The sequence below is a fragment of the Chrysochloris asiatica genome, unplaced genomic scaffold (assembly GCF_000296735.1).
Source record: "Chrysochloris asiatica unplaced genomic scaffold, ChrAsi1.0 scaffold00056, whole genome shotgun sequence".
Lineage (NCBI taxonomy): Eukaryota > Metazoa > Chordata > Mammalia > Afrosoricida > Chrysochloridae > Chrysochloris > Chrysochloris asiatica.
The window spans coordinates 10333207-10352099 of NW_006408574.1; the positions used below are offsets into that span (position 1 = coordinate 10333207).

The 18893-nt window shown below is 45.5% G+C and overlaps 2 protein-coding genes across 2 annotated transcripts in view; one reads left to right on the top strand and one right to left on the bottom strand.

The window, feature by feature from the left end:
* Positions 1–16110, bottom strand: part of SPATA6L (spermatogenesis associated 6-like) — a 67075-nt gene extending 50965 nt beyond the window's left edge. Inside the window, exons 1-3 of the mRNA XM_006863836.1 lie at positions 16072–16110; positions 8019–8156; positions 3877–3925 (exon numbers count right to left, since the gene is read on the bottom strand). Of these exons, the coding sequence (XP_006863898.1) occupies positions 3877–3925; positions 8019–8156; positions 16072–16110 (226 nt within the window). The remainder of the gene's footprint in view (positions 1–3876; positions 3926–8018; positions 8157–16071) is intronic.
* On the top strand, positions 11270–12154 carry PPAPDC2 (phosphatidic acid phosphatase type 2 domain containing 2). The gene has a single exon (XM_006863748.1). The coding sequence runs from the start codon at positions 11270–11272 to the stop codon at positions 12152–12154; it is 885 nt and encodes a 294-aa protein (XP_006863810.1).
* Positions 16111–18893: the final 2783 nt, after the last annotated feature.

Consider the following 18893-nt stretch of genomic DNA (forward strand, 5'->3'; position numbering starts at 1 on the left):
CAGAAGAAAAGATAGACTATACATTTGGTAGGAATGCCAAATGGTACGGCCACTTTAGAAGACAGTTTGACAGCATCTTATAAAGCTAAACACAGGCCTCCTATGCCATCCCACAATTGTACTCCTAGGGATTCACCCCAAGGAGTTGAAAACTTATGTCCAGTTTAAAAAACTACACATGAATGTTTATAGCAGCTTTATTCATAGTTGCCCTAAACTGGAATCCTTCAAGACGTTCTTCAAAAGGTAAATGGGTAAACAAACTGTGGTACAGCCCTACAAAGGAATGGTAGTCGCTGATAGAAAGAAAGATGAGGAGGAGCATTAAATGCATACTTTATTAAAAATCGGTAGCAAGGTTGATTAGAATGAGTTCGTGATGACGGGCACATCCCATTGACTAAGGGTAGGACCACACAGCCACTTGTTGTCATTGCTGTCAGTTAAGTTGCACACTTGTAAAAAGTTGGATTGTCAAAAGTCATGTAATATGTACATTTACAATAACAACCAAAAGAGGTGCGGGGAGTAGCTTCTGAGGCTACCATGGATAAGCAAACACCTTAATGTGATTTGGTTTCTTGGTTTGGAAGGTTAAAGTCATGGATGGTTTTATGGGACATCCTGGTTAATAGGCTTAATGATGTGTTTACTACTTCTGTTCTACTTCCTAGTTGGAAACCTAGTGCGTGGGATCTTAAAAGCTTACAAACAGTCAAACCAAGCACAGTAATTGGTCCCTAGTCACCTGTATTCCCTCCTACATGATGATGCCTACTCTCCTGTTCTTTTCGCTTCCAGATAAGCCTGGGATAGAAGTTTTACCATTTCCAATGCTCCACTGGGTATACAATGCAACCTGTCTCTCTACTCGTGTAGCGGGCACCTTTGAGCTTTCCTGGGGTTTCTTGGTTGTTGCTGTGCGCTGTGGAGTCGGTTCCAATTCACAGTGACTCTGCAGAAGGTTTCTGAGGCTGTGCACTGTTATGAGAGCAGAAAGCCTCTTCGTTTTCCTGCGGTGAGGCTGCTGAGCTAGAAGATAGCAGCTCAACACACAGCCCCCTACACGACCAGGGCTCCTCGTGGGGGGGAAAAGCTCAGTCCCAGGGCTGAGAGGACAGTTAGTGAGAAGGCACTAAGTCTTCCTGCTGATTTTCTTTAGTGGGCATCTGGAAACACTGGGGGTCAAAAGGTGGGTTGAGCTACTGGGGTGGGTCCATGGTGGCATGGACACCGTTAGGGGCTTGAGAATCTCTGAGTCTGACCGTGAGTGCATACTCTTCCCAGACTGAAAGAAGTCAGGACCAAAATGCTGCAAGCGAGTGAGCCCAATTCTGGAAAGGCAAAACTAGAGGAAATGAGAAGGTCAGAGATTGTCCGGGGCCTGAGGAGAGGAGGGACGGACAGGTAGAGGCCAGGCCACTTTTCCAGCAGTGAAACACTTCTCTGTGGTCCTGTGATGGTGGCTACATGCGATGCACTGGTTCAAACCCATAGTGCTATACAGCACAGAGAGAACCCGGATGTAAACCATAGTTCAGTTTATCCATTGTAACAGGAAAATGCTAAGAACAGGAGAAACTGCAGGCAGAAGGAGCCCACGTGGCCAGTGGTTATGAGCTTGACCACTAACCAAGACAAAGGTCAGCCTTTGGAACCCATTCACTGGCTGCTTCATGGAAGAAATTGTGTGGCTGTTATCCATAAAGAGTTACAGCTTTGGAAACCCAAGGGGGCTGTTCTTTGCTGTCTTATCCTGAGACGCTGAGTCAGACTTGAACACCATGGCAACAGGTTCAGTGTTTCTGTTGTGTTTTGTGCAGGAGGGAGAGAGGTCTGTGGGAAGTCTGTACTTTCATACAGTGTTTCCATAAACCTAAAACTGATCTACAGAACACGGTCTTTTTAAAACAATTATTTTGATGAATTAGAAGGGTCATATTCTTCCTGAGGAGCCCTGGTGTGATGCTGTAGGATAAGCACTGGATAGCTAGCTAACTGCAAGGTCTACAGTTCAAACCCACCAGTCGCTCCTTGGAAACCCCCTACAGGGTCCCTATGAGTCAGAACCAACTCAACAGCACTTAAGAACAACAACGTTCTTCATGATTATTCTGTGATAATAAGAAATGAGCTACCAAGCCATGAAGCATTGTGGGATAAGCACTGTGTTGCTAACTGCTAGGTCAGTGGTTCAAACCAGGCGCTCGTCAGAAACCCGATTACAGAGTCTCTGTGAGTCGGAATGGACGCGATGGCACTTAACAACACAGGCTCCGGGAATTCTGGTGTGGTGTGCCAAGGTTGGCAGTTCAAACTCATCAGCTGCTCCTCGGAAACCCTATACAGGGTCACTAGGAGTCAGAACCAACTCAGCAGTACTTATCAACAAGATTAAGTGAAAGAAACCAGTCTGCGAAGTCTCCATACTACACAGTTCCAACTCTGACCTTCTGAAAAAGGCAAAACTGTAGACAGTGAAAACATCAGTGGTCACCAGGGGGCTGGGGAGAGGAGGTAGTCTCTGAAGGTTCAAAGGCATACGGTCTCTTTCTAAAACATCTTCTTATCTGTTACCAAATAGTTGCTTTGGATAATAAATACTTGTTTGTGAGAGTGTTTCTTGATCTTTGCTTGAAAACTTCCCTTTTAACCTGAACAGCCCATATGATTTTCAGTGACTCTGATCTTTTGGAAGGAAACTGCCAGATGTTTCTTCCAAGATACCTCCAGATGTATTCCAAGCACCAAGGTTTTGCAAGAATCCCCCATGGGCTGGATCCTTCATGTACTTAAACACCATCATGTGACAACTGCAGGACAATGCACTGGGTCACCAGTTGCTCCTTGGAAACCCTATACAAGGTGGCTATGAGTTGAAACTGACCAAAGTCACTTAACAACATCACCACACGTGAGCCAGGAGCTGGTAGCCTTGGTGCCATGAATTAACTCATCATAGTCCTTATGCTAGGCTATTGCAGGCATACTCTGACGAGGCCTTTGTCAAATGGAGGCTGCATAATTCTCACCCTTGAACTTGCCCTTCTGAAGGTATGTTTACTCCACATGTGAATGTTATCGTCCAACACTGAAGAGGACACATCAAAGCAACAGCAGGATGGGGTCACAAGATCACAAGAGCCAGAACACCAGCCTGTCCCCCACCTTTGTGTGTAGAGCCTGGCCGCAAATGTATTTCAGTTTTATTTTATTTACTCCCTTCAAATCAGAAGTGAATTTTCATTTTTAAACTTAAAAAAAAAAGAAAGTCAGTCTGAAAAGAGCACATACTTTCCATGCTGCATGATTTCAATTCTATGACATTCTGGAAAAGGCAAAACTATAAAGACAATGAAAATATCCGTGCATTCCAGGCGCCTGGGAGTGAGGTGGTACTGAGGGGAAGGATGAACAGGTGGAACACCCATGAAGATACTGTTGCCATTAAGTACCATAGAGTCAGTTTCGACTCACAGCGACCCCATACAGGGGTTCTGAGGCTGTAAATCTTTACGGGAGCAGAAAGCCTCATCTTTCTCCCACGGAACCACGGGTAGTTTCAAACTACCGACCTTGAGGTTAGCAGCCTGATTCGTAACCACTATGCTACCAGAGACTACCAAACCACAATTCATAGTAAATAAACAAATGAAGTCATACCATACTTAACAAATCCCATCAATACCTAGAAAAAATTTGTACAAAAAAACATGATTCAAATTTTACATATGCTTTTTAAACATAAATAATGGATCAAACAGTGAAATACCATTGCTTAGAACATAGCAGCATCTTATATCTGTGACGTACACACACAATGGGCTGTCTGTTTATGTATCTATCAATGTGTTGGAAATTATTTAGAGTCCCTACCTTCTAAAATGTCTGCCACTGCTCCAGGGTCTATTGCATTTTTAAATACCTGTAAAAAAAAAAAAAACGGGAAATAAATTTACATGTTTTACTACTAGGTATTGATGGAAACTATACATTATATTCTTCTAAATAATTAATACACTTAAAGGCCAGAGATCTAATATTTGGGGATTCAACAGGAGCACCTATAATAGGGACAAACATTAACAAGCACTTATAGAATGAATGAACAGGACATAACAATACTTGTTGTTTTTGTTGTTATGTACTGTGGAGTCGGTTCCGACTCAGAAACCGGTACAGGGTTTCTGAGGCTATGAATCTTTACGGGAGCAGAAAGCCTCATCTTTCTCCGACAGAACAGCTGGTAGTTTTGAACTGCTGACCCTGAGGTTAGCAGCCCGATACGTAAGCACTACACTACCAGAATACAAGGAAATACGAGTAGTTGAATTTAACCACCTGGTTACAAATTTCTTCAGCTGACCTAAGTCCTACTGTGAGTTAATGTGCTGGACTGGAAAGTCGGTTTGAACCACAAGGGCAGCGGTTCAAGCTCACCAGCCACTCCTAGGAAACCCTTTACAGGGTCGCTATGGGCAGGAACTGACTAAATGGCACTTAATAATAACAACAACATCAACCTCAGAGTCTGATTTGAGTATCTAGAAAAATATTCTGCATATAACAGACACTCATTAACTGTCTTTAATTGATTGAAACACCTCTCTTCCCAAGCAACATTGTTGTTGTTAAGTGCCATCAAGTTGGTTCCGATTCATAGCCAACCTATATAGGGTTTTATAGGAGCATCTGGTAGGTTTGAACAGCCAACTTCGTGGCTAACAGTCCAATACTATCCTACAGCACCACACTAGGACTCCAAGGAATCCCAAGCAAATAAGAGTTTCAACTAATAGGCTGGGCTCTAAAGTTCTGAAAGGGGAATGTTGTTGTTGCTGTTGTGTGCCGTCAAGTTGGTTCCAACGCATAGCAACCCTATATAGTGTTTGCAAAAGCGCCTAGCAGATTTGAACTGCCCACCAAGCAGTTAGCAATCCAGTGCTTAGCCTACCGTACCAAAGAGAGGTGCTAGCACCTACTCTCCCACTGAATCCCCAAAACAAAAAATAATATAGAAGTAAAGGGAGAGGAAGAGGAAGAAAGGGAGATGCTGCTAAGTTTGAAGTTTTCCATGAGGCATAAGCATTGCAATGCCTGTCCACTGACAAATCTACAGAATTTGTTCTGAAAATAAAAGAGTTCAAGATATGCCTAAAATGCAAGGCAGACCAGGCCCCTCCCCTGGAACACTAGACCCCATTAGGAAACAAACCTTTTTAAGTTGCATTTGGTTCCAGGCCTTAAAGTTAGTTGTAAATGGTGTTTAAATTTAAGTATGGTTAATATTGGTGCTGTGGGTTAATGCGCTGGACTGCAAGGTCGCTTGAATTGCAAATTCAGTGGTTCAAGCTCACCAGACACTCCTTGAAACCCTATACAGGGTTGCTATGAGTCTGAAGTGACTTGACGGCATTTAACAGCAACAATATAGGTGCGCCATGAGGTGGAATTGACTGGACGGCACACAACAGTTAAATTCAACTCTTTGGACTAAAGCGAAGCCTGCTTTAAGGACAAGAATTGAGGAGTCCTGGTGTGGCAAGCGTGGCAATTCAAATTCACCAGCTGTCCTTGGAAACCCTATGTTGTTGTTGTTGTTAAGTGCTTAACAACAACAAGACAGTAATCTAAGACGATCTGAGGGAGATGAGGCTTTCTGCTCCGCAAAGATTTACAGCCTTGGAAAGCCTATACAGGGTTGCTATGAGTAGGAACTGTCTCAATGGCACACCACCACCACCATGACCACCACAGTAATCTATTTTTGTGAAAATGTGGACGATTTGGGGCAGGGGTGGGGGGCAGAGTGAGCCCTAAATCATTTTAGTAACTGCAACCCTTTACTTCCCCCATGTCTAAGGATTTCTCTCAACTGTGATTTTAGGAGCCCTGGTGTGGTGCTGTAGGATAAACGCTATATTGGTTCAAAGTCATCACCAATCTCAGAAATCTATAGGATTTCTATACAGGGTTGCTATGAGTGGGAACCAACTCAATGGCACCCAACAACATGTTGAGTCAGTTAAGCTCAAATGTAGAGTTTTGTCACCAAGCAAATGTGGTCCCTAGAGTGTGACATTTACTGTCTTCTCCTAACATGTCAGGGAGGCAGACAGACAACTCCAAGGTCATGTACACACGTAAACAGGGAAAACCCTGCTTCCATGATGCTGTATCCTGGACCTTTTATTCAAGTTATTAAAAATCTTCTGCAGAAGCTAATTCAAAATTGATATGTGAATAGGAAAATTCTTGGGGAGAGGGAAAAAATCAAACCCAACATACTACCTGCCAGGAGTCCATTCTGACCCACATGATTATAAATAGGGTTTCTGAGACTGGAATTTTTGTAGGCGAGCTTCACCTTCCTCCCTTGGAGTGGCTGTTGGGTTTGACCAAGTGACCTTGCAGTTAGCAGCCCAGTGACTAGCCCACTGCACCACCCGCGTGAAGGAAGGGAGACTCCATTTTCACCACCCACTTTCACCATTGTTTTGTTGTTAAATGCCGACGAGTCAGTTCTAACTCATAGTGAACCTGCATAGGATTTCCAAGGAGTGGCTAGTGAGTTTGAACAGCCAACATGTGGTCCAAACAGATCTTGTGGTCCAGTGCTTACCCTACATCTAAATGGGAGAAGTAGGTTCCCTTAGATTCTAATCTTCTGCCCCAAGACGATAACTATTCATCTCTCTCCTCTCTTATCTAAATAGTTTGGTTACACTCTGTATTTAAATTAATAGGCTGTGACAAGTGGAAACATTTTGTCCAACTGCAGCCCTTGGGGACAAAACAAACACCTCACTTTCTGGGTACTTGATGTGCTCAACCCTGGAGCCTCCCAGAGTTACCCTCCACCACAGTGATACTGTTTTGGGGGGAAATCATTAGACCTATCAAGGCTAAAATGGATTCTACCTCCATATTCCAAACCAGAAACTCAAAGGAACACCTTGGATGCATATGCTATCAAATAAATACTGAGGTGGGAAAAGGGTTCATAATACCCTGACAGCTTTCGTCACTGGAATGGAATCTAGCCTTTATCCTGTAGCCCAGTAAACCAGCGACGATGGTGTTAAGTGCCATCGAGTCAGTTCCAACTCTGACCCTGCGTAGGGTTTCCGAGGAGCAGCCGGTGAGTTTGAACAGCCGGTCTTGCAGTTCCAACTGACCTTGAAGCCAAGTGCTTATCCCATAGCAGCACAGGAATGACATTAAGACTCTCTGGGGGTGGTAAAACACTAGACTGCATGGTCGGTTTGAACTGCAAGGTTGGTCGGCAGTTCAAACTCACCAGCTGCCCTTGAAAAACCCTACACAGGATTGCTGAGTCAGAACTGACTCCACGGCACTTAACAACACCAACAACAAAACAAAGGCCTTCTTGGAATCTGGGCGTAGAGCCATAGGATAAAACACTAAATAGACCGCAAGGTTGTTTTCAACTACAAGGCTAGCAGTTCAAACTCATCAGCCGCTCCTCGGAAACCCTATACAGGGTCGCTGTGAGTGGGGACAGACACGACAGCACTTAACAACAACAACAAAGGCCTTCTTGTTTTGTTACAGGAGTTCAGTTCCAAGGGGAATGAGTATAACTGCTAACTTCATACTAGTTTTGCTTTTTTGCTTCTGGGTCTAAAAAGATTGATTTCTAAGGTCTGCTAGCTTATTGATAAACTCTTTCATAAATGTTATTCAGCTCTCACAGCTCCAGGAACATTCAGAAAGGCTTTCTGCTCCAGTTAGAGAGCACCATGGGAGTTTCAAGAATAGAATGTTTAGCACTAGGCTGACAGAACTTAGCTCTGACCAAGGATACAGAAAACTGAGTCCTCCAATAGGCCAACGGTGGTTTTGTTGAACCGATTCGAAGGCATTTAACAGCAGCAATAACAAAATGCCTTGGGAACATTCTTCTTTGAGCAGGAAATTTATAAAAATGAGAATGCTATAAAAACGGAGTCCGATTAGACTGTTCAGACAGCAGAACCCAAGAAAGACAAGATCACCTTTTCAAACCTCATGTTCTGATGAATCATGATAGGAAACACAGGGGGGAAGCAGTCTGTCTCCAGGTACCGATTCAGAAAGTAAATCCCAAGGTACACATCTTGCTTGCTTGGCAGGAATACCCCTGGGCAAGAAACCTTAAAAAAAAAAAAAGGGAAGCGGGAGGAAAAACTAAGTGAATGTTTTACAAACTACATCCGGAGTCCTGGTGTGGCACTGTGGGTTAATGCTCTGGATTGCAAAGTCAGATTGAACAGCAAATTGGCAGTTCAAGCTCACCAGCCACTCCTTGGAAATCCTACACAGGGTCGGTATGGGTCAGAACCGATTCTACAGTACTTAACAACAACAAGCTACATCCAGTTTGATTCCAATTTTACAACATTCTGGAAAACATGGTGTTGTGAAATGCAGTCAAGTCAGTTCCGACTTACAGTGACCCTGTACAAGGTTTCCAAGGAGTGGCTGGTGAGCTTGAACCGCCGACCTTGAGATTCAAACTGACTTTGCAGTCCAGCGCATTAACCCACAGCGCCAAGGTAAAACTATAGAATTAGTACAAAGGTGAGTGGGAGCCTGGTGCTTGGGTGATAGGGAAAGAGGGATGAAGAGGTGGAGTCCAGAGAGCCTTGTTAGGGCACTGAAACTATTCTGTGTGGTCCTGGTAGGGTTATCACATGACATTACGCATTTGTCAACATCCTTAAGACTATACAACACAAAACAATGTGAACCCGGATATAAACCAAGGGCTATAGCGGATCACTTTGATCAGTATGGGTTCGTATACTGGACTGCTAGCCACAAGGTCAGCAGTTCAAACTCACCAGCCAGTCCTTGGAAACCCTATCCTATATAGGGTCGCTATGAGTCAGAACCAACTTGATGGCACTTACGGCCACCACCAATGTAAGAAAAACTGGGCCAAGAGGGACTCTGTGCTTTCTACACACTCTTCTGTAAGGTCTAAAACTGCTCTACATTTACCAAGAAAAGCTATGCTACCGTCACAAAAGAACAAATATGATACGATCTGACGTACATAAAATCAGCAAATATATAGCTGACCAGAAGGAGCTCTGGTAGCGTAATGGTTACGAATCAGGCTGCGAGCCGCAAGGTCAGCAGTTCAAAACTACCAGCGGTTCCGCGGGAGAAAGATGAGGCGGTCTGCTCCCGTAAAGATTTACAGCCTCGGAAATCCTGTGTAGGGTCGCTATGAGTCGGAACCGACTCCACGGCACACAACAACAACAACAACATAGCTGACCAGGGAGTGAGAGGGAAGGGGACAGCAAGAGTTGCTGTTTGGGGATGGAGCCGAACTGTCCCAGAGGGTTTCCAAGGCTGGAAATCTTTATAGAAAGGAGTCCTGGTGGGGCTGTAGGATAAGCACTGAACTGCTAACCACAAGATTGGAGACTCAACCCCATCAGCAGCTCCTCAGGAGAAAGATAACACTGTCCCTGTAGAAATTGGCACTCAGAAACCCTATATAGAGCCACTAGGAGTTGGAATCCACTTGACAGTAGTGGGTTGTTGTTGTTGTTTTGTTTTTCTGGTTTGGTTAAACCTTTGGAAGCAGATTGCCACATCACTCTCTGTAGACCAGCTGGTGGGTTTGAACATCTGACCTTTTGGTTAGCAGCCCAGTGCTTAATCGAGGCTCCATCAGAGCTCCTTATTCATGTTCATGGTAGTGGGGTGTTTAGAAAAAGAATGGTGAAAATGATGTTACAGCAAGAAAAACTTAATCAGTGTCACTGAATCTGTTTTATTTGCCATTACAACCATTTTTAACGTGCAATGCCACCCTACCAACTACACTTTCCAGGTTTTGTACAACCATCACCACTATGCACTTTCAATTCTGTTTCCCTCTCTCTTCTTTCTTTTTTTAACTTCTTTTGTGGGAAAGTTCTCAATGGTTTGTCCCAGTGAAAAAAACAAATACATATACAGTTTCCCTTAAAGTGCATGAAAAAAAAAAAAAAGACAAAAAGAAAGGCAGCAATTTCTTTTTCCTCTTAACTGCTTTTCCAGTCATCCAAGTTAGCATGTGTCTACACTCTTCCTGTTGGTGTTAAGTGCCTACGAGTTGGTCCCAACTCAGTGACCCTGTAGAGGATTTCTTAGGCTTTTCTTTCTCCCACAGAGCAGGGGGTGGTTTTGAACCACCTGTTGTTGTTGTTAAGTGCCCTCGAGTCATTTCCCACCCATAGCGACCCTGTATAGGGTTTCCTATACAGTAGCAACTGGTGAGCCTGAACCGCCAACACTGCAGTTCAAACTGCTTTGCAGTCTGGCGCATTAACCCACAGCGCCACACCAGGACTCCAATACCACCACAATTTTAAAATACTTTTCCAAAAAAAGAAACCAATCAACAATCAAAGAACAGTTTGTTTTGTAAAAATTCCAGGCTCTCAACAATTACTCAGAAGCTTAGATGAGAAGATGTTGTTGTCGTTAAGTGCCGTTGAGTAGATTCGACTCATAGCGACCCTGTATAGCATTTCAGGAGCGGCTGGTGAGTTTGAACCCCTGATGTTGCGGTTCAACCTTGGGGTCCAGTGCTTTATCCACACCAGTAGGGGCGGGGAAACTAGAGCACTGTAATAAACGGAATACATTTAAAGACACTGTGATAAGTGCATGCGGAGCTTGTCAAATAATTGTTGTAACACACAGTGTGTACAGCAATCTGGTGGAGCAGTGAATAAAGCGCTTGACTGTGAGGCCACAGGTGAGTTCAAACCCATAAGAACGATGCTGTTTTAAAGATGATCCACTGCCATCTTGCTCACTCTAATTCATAGCGACCCTATATAGGGTTTCCATGGCTGTAAATCATTACGGGAGCAGCCAGCCCCTTCTTTCCCAAGCAGAGACAGGTGAATTCCAACCGCAGACTCCGAGTTAGTAACCAGACACATAACTCACTACGCCACCAGTACGGCTAATAATCTTGAAGTCCCTATGGGGCAGTTTTACTCTGTCTTATAGGGCCGCTAACTTTCACCAAAAACACTATTTAAAAATCAAGTCTGTCTCCTGGCATCCCGCCTCCCACCCCTCCCGGCCTCCAGATCCCGGAGTCCCAGCTCCTCCCCCGTCTCCACCAGGTGTCGGGCTGGTGCGCGTCTCTCCCCGCCTCCGCGCGGCAGTGCGGAAGCGGAAGAGGCTGCCAGGCCGGGAAGCCGCTGGTGAGGTAGTGGTGGGTCGGGTCGGGTCGGGTCCGGTCTCCGCAATGCCGAGCCCCCGGAGAAGCGCCGAGGGCCGGGCGCTGGGCGCCCCCACGACCAGCAACAGCAGCCCAGGCAGTCCGGCGCACTGCGGCGGCGGCGGCGGCAGGTTCGAGTTCCAGTCGCTGCTCAGCAGCCGCGGCGCACCGAGCGCAGACCCCACTTGCGCGCGATTCCGCGCGTCGGAGAGCCCGGTGCACCGCCGCGGCTCCTTCCCGATGGCCGGGCCGGGCCCCGCGCCGGCGCCCCCGGGCCCGCTGCCTGAGGAGGCCCGCATGGACTTGAACCCATCCTTCCTGGGCATCGCCCTGCGTTCTCTGCTCGCCGTCGACCTGTGGCTGTCCAAGCAGCTGGGCGTGTGTGCCAGGGAGCACTCGGCCTGGGGCAGCGTGCGGCCTCTGATGAAGCTGCTGGAGATCTCGGGCCATGGCATTCCCTGGTTGCTGGGCACCCTCTACTGCCTGTACCGGAGCGATAGCTGGGCCGGCCGCGAGGTCCTCATGAACCTGCTCTTTGCCCTGCTGCTGGACCTGCTGCTGGTGGCCCTCATCAAAGGGCTGGTCCGTAGGCGCCGCCCAGCTCACAACCAGATGGACATGTTTGTCACCCTGTCTGTGGACAAGTACTCCTTCCCCTCGGGCCACGCCACGAGGGCCGCCCTAGTATTGCGCTTCATCCTGAACCACCTGGTGCTGGCCATCCCACTCCGAGTACTGGCGGTCCTTTGGGCCTTCATCTTGGGCCTCTCCAGGGTGATGCTAGGGCGGCACAATGTCACCGATGTGGCTTTTGGCTTTCTCCTGGGCTACCTGCAGTATAGCATCGTGGACTATTGCTGGCTCTCACCCCACAATGTTCCGGTCCTTTTTGTAATATGGACTCAACAGTGAACACCAGCGCATGTAAGGCGGCCGCCAGGAGAGACCCCAACCAAGGTTTCCACTTTCGGTGATTTCGACATAAGTCAGCAGCCATTCCGCTTGTCCCTCTTAGAGTTTCAGGCTTACTTTGGGATTTGGGAGAGGGGGTCCCACCATCTTGATGTTGTGTGGCTAGGCCGGAGCACATCACTAAACTCGGGAACGCAAAAAAAAAAAAAGGTATTTCATTTATTCAGTTGTGTGTGTCTCAAGAACAATTGCCAAAACAAAACAAGCTAGGATGATTATAATGATGCTGTTTTGTTTTGTTTTTTAAGTTGATGTATGTTTTGCAGTAAGCTCATAAATCAACACATCACGTAGAAATTGAACTTTGAAAATGTAACAGGATCTTCATTCTGTAAATATACATGCAGCTGAACAGTGTACAAAACCTAGCCCTTGCCCTAAAGTAGACTTTAAGCAATATTTTAAGAGCTTCAGACATCGGTTTCTCGAGTTTATTCCCTGAAAGGGCTGTTGCTACATTTGAAGAGAGTTCTTAATCTGAATTTTTTTGGTAAGGTTTTCTTATAGATATATTACTGTCTCGTCCATCTTTGCTAATTGGGTAATGAGAATAGAAATATATTTGTCTTCCTTTCCATCTCCTCTAAACCCTCAAGAGATCTTTACATATTTCCTATTACTTTCAATGCTATTTTTCACCATTCAGAGTCAAGCCAAGAATTTAGAGAAGACACACTCAAAAGTAGGTCTATCTAAGGTGTCTGTAGAAAAGAAAAAGGTGATTATGCCTTCCTGCTTAGTGCTGTTGACAATAATAAGGTATGACAGAAAGCAGAAGATCGGAGTTGCTCAAAGTCCAAGAAACTGAGCATTTGGGGGAAGGTTGGCTATTTGGTATTTACAAATCACTTTAAATACCATACAAGATTTGGTATTTACAAATCAATTGACCAGTATAGCAGGGATGGGGTGTTCTACTAAATATAGACTAAGACTTCTCTATTGGGGTGATCACAGGAAAGGCCTGGGGATCTACTTGCTAAATATCAGCCATTGAAAATCTTAGGGCACACAGATCTACTCTGACATACAAGAGGTGCCATGAGTTAGAATTGGTATTGGGGTTCTAGAAGTACCTGGGTAAAATGGACTCAGCTGCCGACAGGTTGGAGGTTTGAATTCACCCAGAGGTGACTGACAACCACCAAGGAGTACAGTTCTACTTTGACACCCAGGACGCTGCCATGAGTCAAAGTCATTTCTACAACATCTGGTGGTTTACTAGGCTACCAGTAAAACAATGTTAATTTTTTTCAATGCAAGAGTATATAAGCTTTCTCATATGTGTAGGGATGGCTCCGCATACTATAGTTTTTCCTATGGAATTCTATTTCCTTGATTACAATGCACTTTGTTGTTGTTAAGTGTCGTTGATTCGATTCCAACTCATAGTGACCTGATATTGGGTTTCTGAGGAGCGGCTGGTGAGATTGAATCACGTACCTTGCAGTTCAAACTGACCTTGCATTAATCCACAATACCACACCAGGACTCCATCCAACACCCTTTGTTGTTGTGAAGTGCTGTGGAGTCGGTTCCGACCCATAGCGACCCTGTATAGGGTTTTCGAAGAGCAGCTTATGCAACAGTATTTGACTTGAAACATATCAGGAGGAGCCGCGGCCATGCCAGGCCCAAGGTCTAACTCCTACCTTTCTGTTTACATGAACTATTACGGTTAAAGTGGTTCATCCATGGTGCCTCCCAGAATCACAAGACCAAAGACCACCAAGTACAAGATGGGCTCTGTGACCAGGAAAGATAAATGTTGCTCTGCCTTCAAAAAGAACCTTTGGATTACCTATGGAACTAGTGTCAAGATTACTGTACTTTTTCGCATGTAACGTATCAACGTAAATATATGCACACTAGGTATATATAAGCATATAACGCACATAGCATGTTAATACTCCACATTATTTGTGCAAAAACATGGTACTCATTTCTAAGCAAAGGACTGTGGGCTTTGTCCTACAGAGAGAGCTGTTGGTAGGTTCTGATGGGGTAGAAGAGTGAACTTTTGGAGAGTCAGGCACATTGGAAGAACAGCGGCTGATCAGAACAAAAAACATCTCTATTCCCACCATACCCTGAATACCAAGTACCTCTTCACTTGTTGAATCATCCAAACTGTGAAGCTCCAAGTGTCTGGGTTGTTGTTTCACTTCAGCAGGATCCTATCTTTTCATCACAGCAATATCTTCAGGCCAGATATTTGGAAGCAATGATATCTCTTCTTGCAGTATTCACAAGTCTGGATAGTGGAGGCTCCAGGCTAGGCTCATGGGTGTTTGGGTACACTTCTGTAATTCCCTATCTTAGTTGTGGGGCCTGTGTTTGCTGCCTTTAAAGCACAACTCAATTCACCCCACTACTGTTGGAACTTCTCAAATACCATGGAGTGGGAAACATTTGTTTGTTAACTGTACACTGAAGAATGAATGCCTTTTAGAAATCAAAATAAAATTAACCAGTAATGTCAAATGAAGTGAGATAAAAACTTGCTTACTTTCTGCTTTGGTGAGGAGGGAGACCGGCTTGCCATTGGCCTTCTCGAGAATTCCTCCATGGTTGGCACAATTTTGAGAGCACGCAATCGATATGGCACCATTGAAAAGAATTTGGCCCGATTGCTATGCAATGAGACAAATCCAGGAAATGCTGAACAGTTTTGTTTCAGAGCCATGTATGTGGTGCGTTTTACCACTTGGATGGAGGCTGATCCAACTGAAAGGTTGGATGTTTGGGGTCTGTCCAGAGCACCGCGGAAGAAAGACCTGGGAATCTTCTTCCAAAAACAGCCACTGAAAACCCAGTAGAGCATACTTCTGCTCTGATATACATGGGGTCACCATGAGCAGAAGCCACTCAATGGCAACTGTTCTGTAATAGAAGCTGACCAGGCTTTCCATGGCAGCAAGCTTGTAATCCTGACCAGTAGAGAGGATCTAAGTAGTTTGGGGTCACATCTACCCGGCACTAAAGGAAAGAACTGAAAACCTGGAAGCTGAAAGTGAAAATGACCACAAACAGTACAATGGGTCATGCCACAGCACCACACTATGGAAAGATGTGTTGGGTAATCTTTTAAAAACTTTTTCTTGATCAGTTGATTTCCATTTTGGCAAGCTGGAGTCACCTCTAGATGACTTAGAAAAGCTTAGAAGGTATTTCATTGGTTCACTGTTTTGTCGTTAAGTGCTGCTGGTGAGCTTGAACCACCAACTTTGTGGGTCACAGTCCAGTGCTTATCTAACAGCGCCACATGCTGTTGCTGATATTGTTAAGTACACAGCGACCCTGCATAGGGTTTCCAAAGAGCGACTGGTGAGCTTGAACTGTCGACCTTGCGGTTCAATCCCACCTTGCGGTCCAGCGCATTAACCCACAGCGGCACACAAGTGCGCCACGTATAGAGGTGGCAAATTATCAGGAAGTGATGGGGCCTTTAAAAATTCAATAATTCCCTGGTTATTTAAAGGGCTATTTAAAAACCTTTAACTGATACTTATCCTGGAGAAGAAATCACTGTCCTACTGGGGCTGAATGCAGGGTTGTTTTTAAAGAACAAGGAAAAATCCGATAGAGCTAAGAAACAATGGGTTTGGGGGACTGGAGTGGGGAGAGGGGGAACAATCTTGGAAGCGACTGAGTTGAATCAAAGGTTAGGAAGTCCGAGAAGACCTAAAATAAGCTTAAGGACAAGGGCAGGAGTTGTGCCAACCAACAACAATGGTGTGTTTGTATGCTAACTAGGAGAGGGGTGGGGAAAGACCCGAGACCACTCAGGCAGCTTGACGCCCGGGGAAAGAGTCCGACTTGGGGCTGGATGAGGGACGTCCGCCGATCTCTCTTACCGCCCGGATCTGCAACTCCACAAGCACCTCCAGAGGCATCGTTCCCTGCGTGGGTGAAAAGGCCCGAGTGAAACGTCCTTTTGTGCAGAGCTTCGTACTGCGTTTTCTTAGTTTAACTCAACCCCTAGGGCAAATGTTCTCAGCGGCTTCTCCAGCCCCTCCCCACCCCCTTGCACCGCCATCCGTCCCCACCCCACCCCCAGCTCAGGTCCCTCCCACCCAAACGGGCCTCTCTCTACCGCAACTAAAGTCTCGGCTTCCAGAAGGCGGAAGCGTCGCGTTGCCATAGGCACTCAAAGGCGCAACCTTCCATCTGGAACGCGGCCGCGAACCGACGCTGCGTGCAGACCGCACTGAGGTTGTAACCCACGAGCCCAGAGTCCGAGTCCCTGGTCGGAGACTGACCTTGGGGCGGGGTTCGGAGCCCCTAAGAACCCTATTGACTTTGCTTCTGCCCCTAACACCAAATTTTCTTTTGTCCCCATCACTATCTTACAATTTTAAAAGTGGACTGTAAAAAAAAAAAAGTGGACTGTCATCGCAGCCCTTTGTAATTTTAGTTAATAGCTTTTTTATTTTTTTAATAGCCATATTGTTGTTATGTGCCATGGTGTCGATTCCGACTCATAGCGACCCTGTTAAATCTTTACAGGAGCAGAAAGCCTCATCTTTCTCCCACGGAACAGCTGGTAATTTCGAACTGCTGACCTTGTGGTTCGCAACCCAATTTGTAACCACTATGCTACCAGAGCTCCTTAAGACCCCTCAACCCAAGCCTTGGGATTTCCATAACAATTCTGATTTAATATGAGTTGGTGGTGGTGGTTATGTGCCTATGGAGTCATTTCCAACTCATAGCGACCCTGCATAGGGTTTACGAGGCTGTAAATCTTTAATAAGGGAGCAGAAAACCTCATTTTTCTCCTGCGGAACAGCTGGTGGATCGAACTGCTGACGCTGAGATTCGCCCCCAGACTCGTAACCACTACGGCTACTAGAGCTCCTTTGATTTTATATGGTAGGCTGCCAGTCAAAGGGACTCTTGCTCATTAAGTCTGATGACTTCATATTTGGTTCAGAAAACATGGCCAACGTCCATCAGAAATTGAACGTGCGTGCAAATTAGAGATGCAAGAATTCTTTGGTGGTGTGAGGCGTTCAGTCGCTTTGGACTGACTCATAATGACCCTGTATAGGGTTTCCAAGGCTTTCGTCTTTCTTCCTTTGAGCGGCTGGTGGATTCTAACTGCTAATATCGGGATTAGCAGCCCAACTCCTAACCTACTACTCTCCCAGGGCTCCTTAAGGGGAAGTCTTAGAGGTTTAAAATGTAACTTTCCTGTGTTGCCAGTTTTTCACTTCATGGCACAAAAATTCAGTTTCAAGCATAAAAAAAAAACCAAGTAACTCCTCAACCAAAAAAAATTTCAGTTTTACTTAATTGATGGCAAGCTTTGAATCAGTGTCTCCCAATAAGTAGTTACTGTATTTGTAAAAGCAACAGTGACACCCAAAAACTGTTAGAGGTGCTGGCAGGGCCAAAGTTCTTAACGGGGAGGGAAATTGCATTTCTTCTTTTTCCATTCACCAAATGTGATGTACAAAAATGAAGGAAAGGAGCAGGGAGGTGCTACGTCTAGCCAATGTGAAACAATCTGCTGTTTGGTGTGGGCGAAGGGAGGGGGGTGGAGGGTGCCATTTATTGTAACAGTTTGCATTGGCGATTTATGCAGTTGAAAATATTTCAGAAAAAAAAAGATCTCCTAAAACAAAAATTGCCAATCAGAGTTCCATTCCCTGGAAGGGAAGGACTCAGTATGACAAAGGTGAGAATAGTGTCTTTATTCAGTTCCTGATGTACTGCCTTCACCCCAAGGGGCCCTGGTGGCACAGTGGGTTAAGTATTGGACTGCTAACTGAAAGATGGGTTGTTTGAACCCACCATTCCCTGGGCAGGAGAAAGATGAGACAGTCTGCTCTGTAAATTTACAGAAACACTGCAGAGCATCTCTACTCTGTTCTATAGGGTGGCTATAGGACTTCGTGACAATGCGTTTGGTTTGGGATTCTATCTTCATTCCACACAGATGGCGCCCTACAGCGACCAGAGCATGGGTTTATGGGCTTAAACAATGGTTTTCTGACACTCAGTCTAGGGCCTGGACACAGGGGACAGGACTGTCGTGGCCCTCCAGCTCCTTACAGGTAAGTCACCAACACTGAAGACATCTGGGAGAGTGACGGCTAAAATGGATGAAGAAATAAGTGGCCAGACCCTTAATGGAAAGGAGGAAGTCATCTTTCCCCAGGGCCAGAGAGGCCCTAGGCATTAAAAGGACTCTCTTGCTTATTGAGTTTGATGACTTTATATTTGGTTCTGAAAACAATCAGAAATTGAACGTGTGTGCTAATTAGAGATGCAAGGAGAATCTTACTGTTTTACAGAAACAGACAGCCTTTTGCTCAAGGCTGCACAGCTGAGAAGGGGAGCAGCCACGTGTTCTTCCAAGTGTGCCTTCTCTCATCTTGCCTGGAACTAGAACATAGGAATCTGTCATGGATTGAACTGTGTGTCCCCCGAAATATGTTTATAAATCCTAACCTCTGTCTGTGGTTGTAATCCTACTTGGGAATGGGTTGTCTGTGTTGTGTTAATGAGATGGGATCAGTGTAGGGTGTTTGAGATACTAGAGATTAAACATGATGTGCAAACAAAAAGACATGGGGGGAGGCTGAAGCCAAGCCACAGAAATCTCCAAGGAACCAGGAAGCAGAAGCTGAAGAGATAAGGATCTTCCTCCAGAGCCCACAGAGACAAAAGG